At 43.5% G+C, this 1,468-nt stretch overlaps 1 protein-coding gene across 1 annotated transcript in view; it reads right to left on the bottom strand.

Annotated features, from left to right (window-relative positions):
• Positions 1-1,088, bottom strand: part of LOC101863426 (formin-like protein 5) — a gene marked incomplete in the record, with an annotated part of 47,541 nt that extends 46,453 nt beyond the window's left edge. Inside the window, 1 exon segment of the mRNA XM_013081199.2 lies at positions 240-1,088. Within this exon segment, the coding sequence (XP_012936653.1) occupies positions 240-303 (64 nt within the window).
• Positions 1,089-1,468: the final 380 nt, after the last annotated feature.

Genomic DNA, 1,468 nt, shown 5'->3' with positions numbered 1-1,468 from the left:
TTCTTCTTCTTCTTCTTCTTCTTCTTCTTCTTCTTCTTCTTCTTCTTCTTCTTCTTCTTCTTCTTCTTCTTCTTCTTCTTCTTCTTCTCTTCTCTCCATCTCTGTCGGAAAATGCATTCTTCCAAAAGGTCTCCCACCACACATAAATGTAATGTAAAACTGGGAGAAAACACGGTGACCAACGTAAGCAAACATTGCACAGAGATATTCCGACAAACAGTCGCGTCAAGCTGACTTACCCGGGATACACGACAGCAGACAGACGACCAGGAATGTCCAAAACGTTCTCGTGTTTTTATCCATCTTGACCTTCTTCTCTCTATCCTTGGGGTTGTTGAAGATTTTTCAAAGAACAACAAAGAACCGATCGACATCTGCTATGTTTTCCACACTGATAGGCACGGGTTTTTTTTTCTTCAGAAACGACTCTTAAATTCTTCCTGGCAGACTAAGTATAAATGACTCACTGAGTTTAACTGATTATCATTACATATTGCATATATAGTCTTGAGTCTCTGAAACTTCATACACCTATTCACTCTGGAGGCAACTCAGTGCTTTTACAGTTTATATATTTCGTCAATTGTTATATATACTTTTCAAAAGAGAAAACGGCAAACCGTATCTTCCTGTCAGGCGAACATTCTTTTTCGAAGAATAGTCCTCTGAAAAATACGTGATCCGTGCAAAGTGTAAGCACCACCACCGCCCTGTTCCACACAGAGCAACCCAGACGGGCACAATAGAGGTAGGCTACGTACCCTGAACACCCGGGTCTGTCCTTGCCTTGCACCTAGCTAGGGCAGGACAAGAAAAGAAGGCGTTGGCGATAAGAGAAAAACCACACCACTGAACGGGGGGAGATCGCCCGAGTGTTTCGGAGCGGTGCTAGCCAGGACGAAGTACTACAAATGACGTAACTCGCACCTTCTTGAAAATTTCACTGTCACATAAGCTGTGCGCTGAGAAGAAGAAATTATAGTGAAAAAACATGAAAGGACTTAGTTTTCGCTTCAGCGACTACCAGTACTTATTACTCGACTGCAGCGATGGGCCCGGGCTCAAATACACCGCCACCGCTACCTGAGTTTTGTAGCTTTATCTCTTTTGTGTTAAGTCAGCCGAATCGATTATTTGATCGATGTGAAAATGACAAGCGAATACGGGGGCCCGGCGATACTCACTAGGCCGGTAGAGAGAGACTTATTTTGGGGGTATGTCATGGGGCGGTGTGGCTGACGTGCGCCGTCAGACATGGGGGGAGTTGTAGGTCTCCTAGGGGAATAATTGATTTTGTTGGACCTTCTCAAAAGATGTCTGACCTCAAGAAGTAAATTGATACCAGCAGGCAAATCAGAAGAATGCATGAACTAATTGTGGGTATAGGGGTATGTGTATACGAATGTGTATCAGGTATACTCTCTCTCTCTCTCTCACACACACACACACACACATTATATATATATAT

This window comes from Aplysia californica, unplaced genomic scaffold, assembly GCF_000002075.1.
Source record: "Aplysia californica isolate F4 #8 unplaced genomic scaffold, AplCal3.0 scaffold00120, whole genome shotgun sequence".
Classification (NCBI taxonomy): domain Eukaryota; kingdom Metazoa; phylum Mollusca; class Gastropoda; order Aplysiida; family Aplysiidae; genus Aplysia; species Aplysia californica.
The sequence above is the reverse complement of the archived record's forward strand: the minus strand, read 5'-3'. Positions and strand labels throughout refer to the sequence as shown.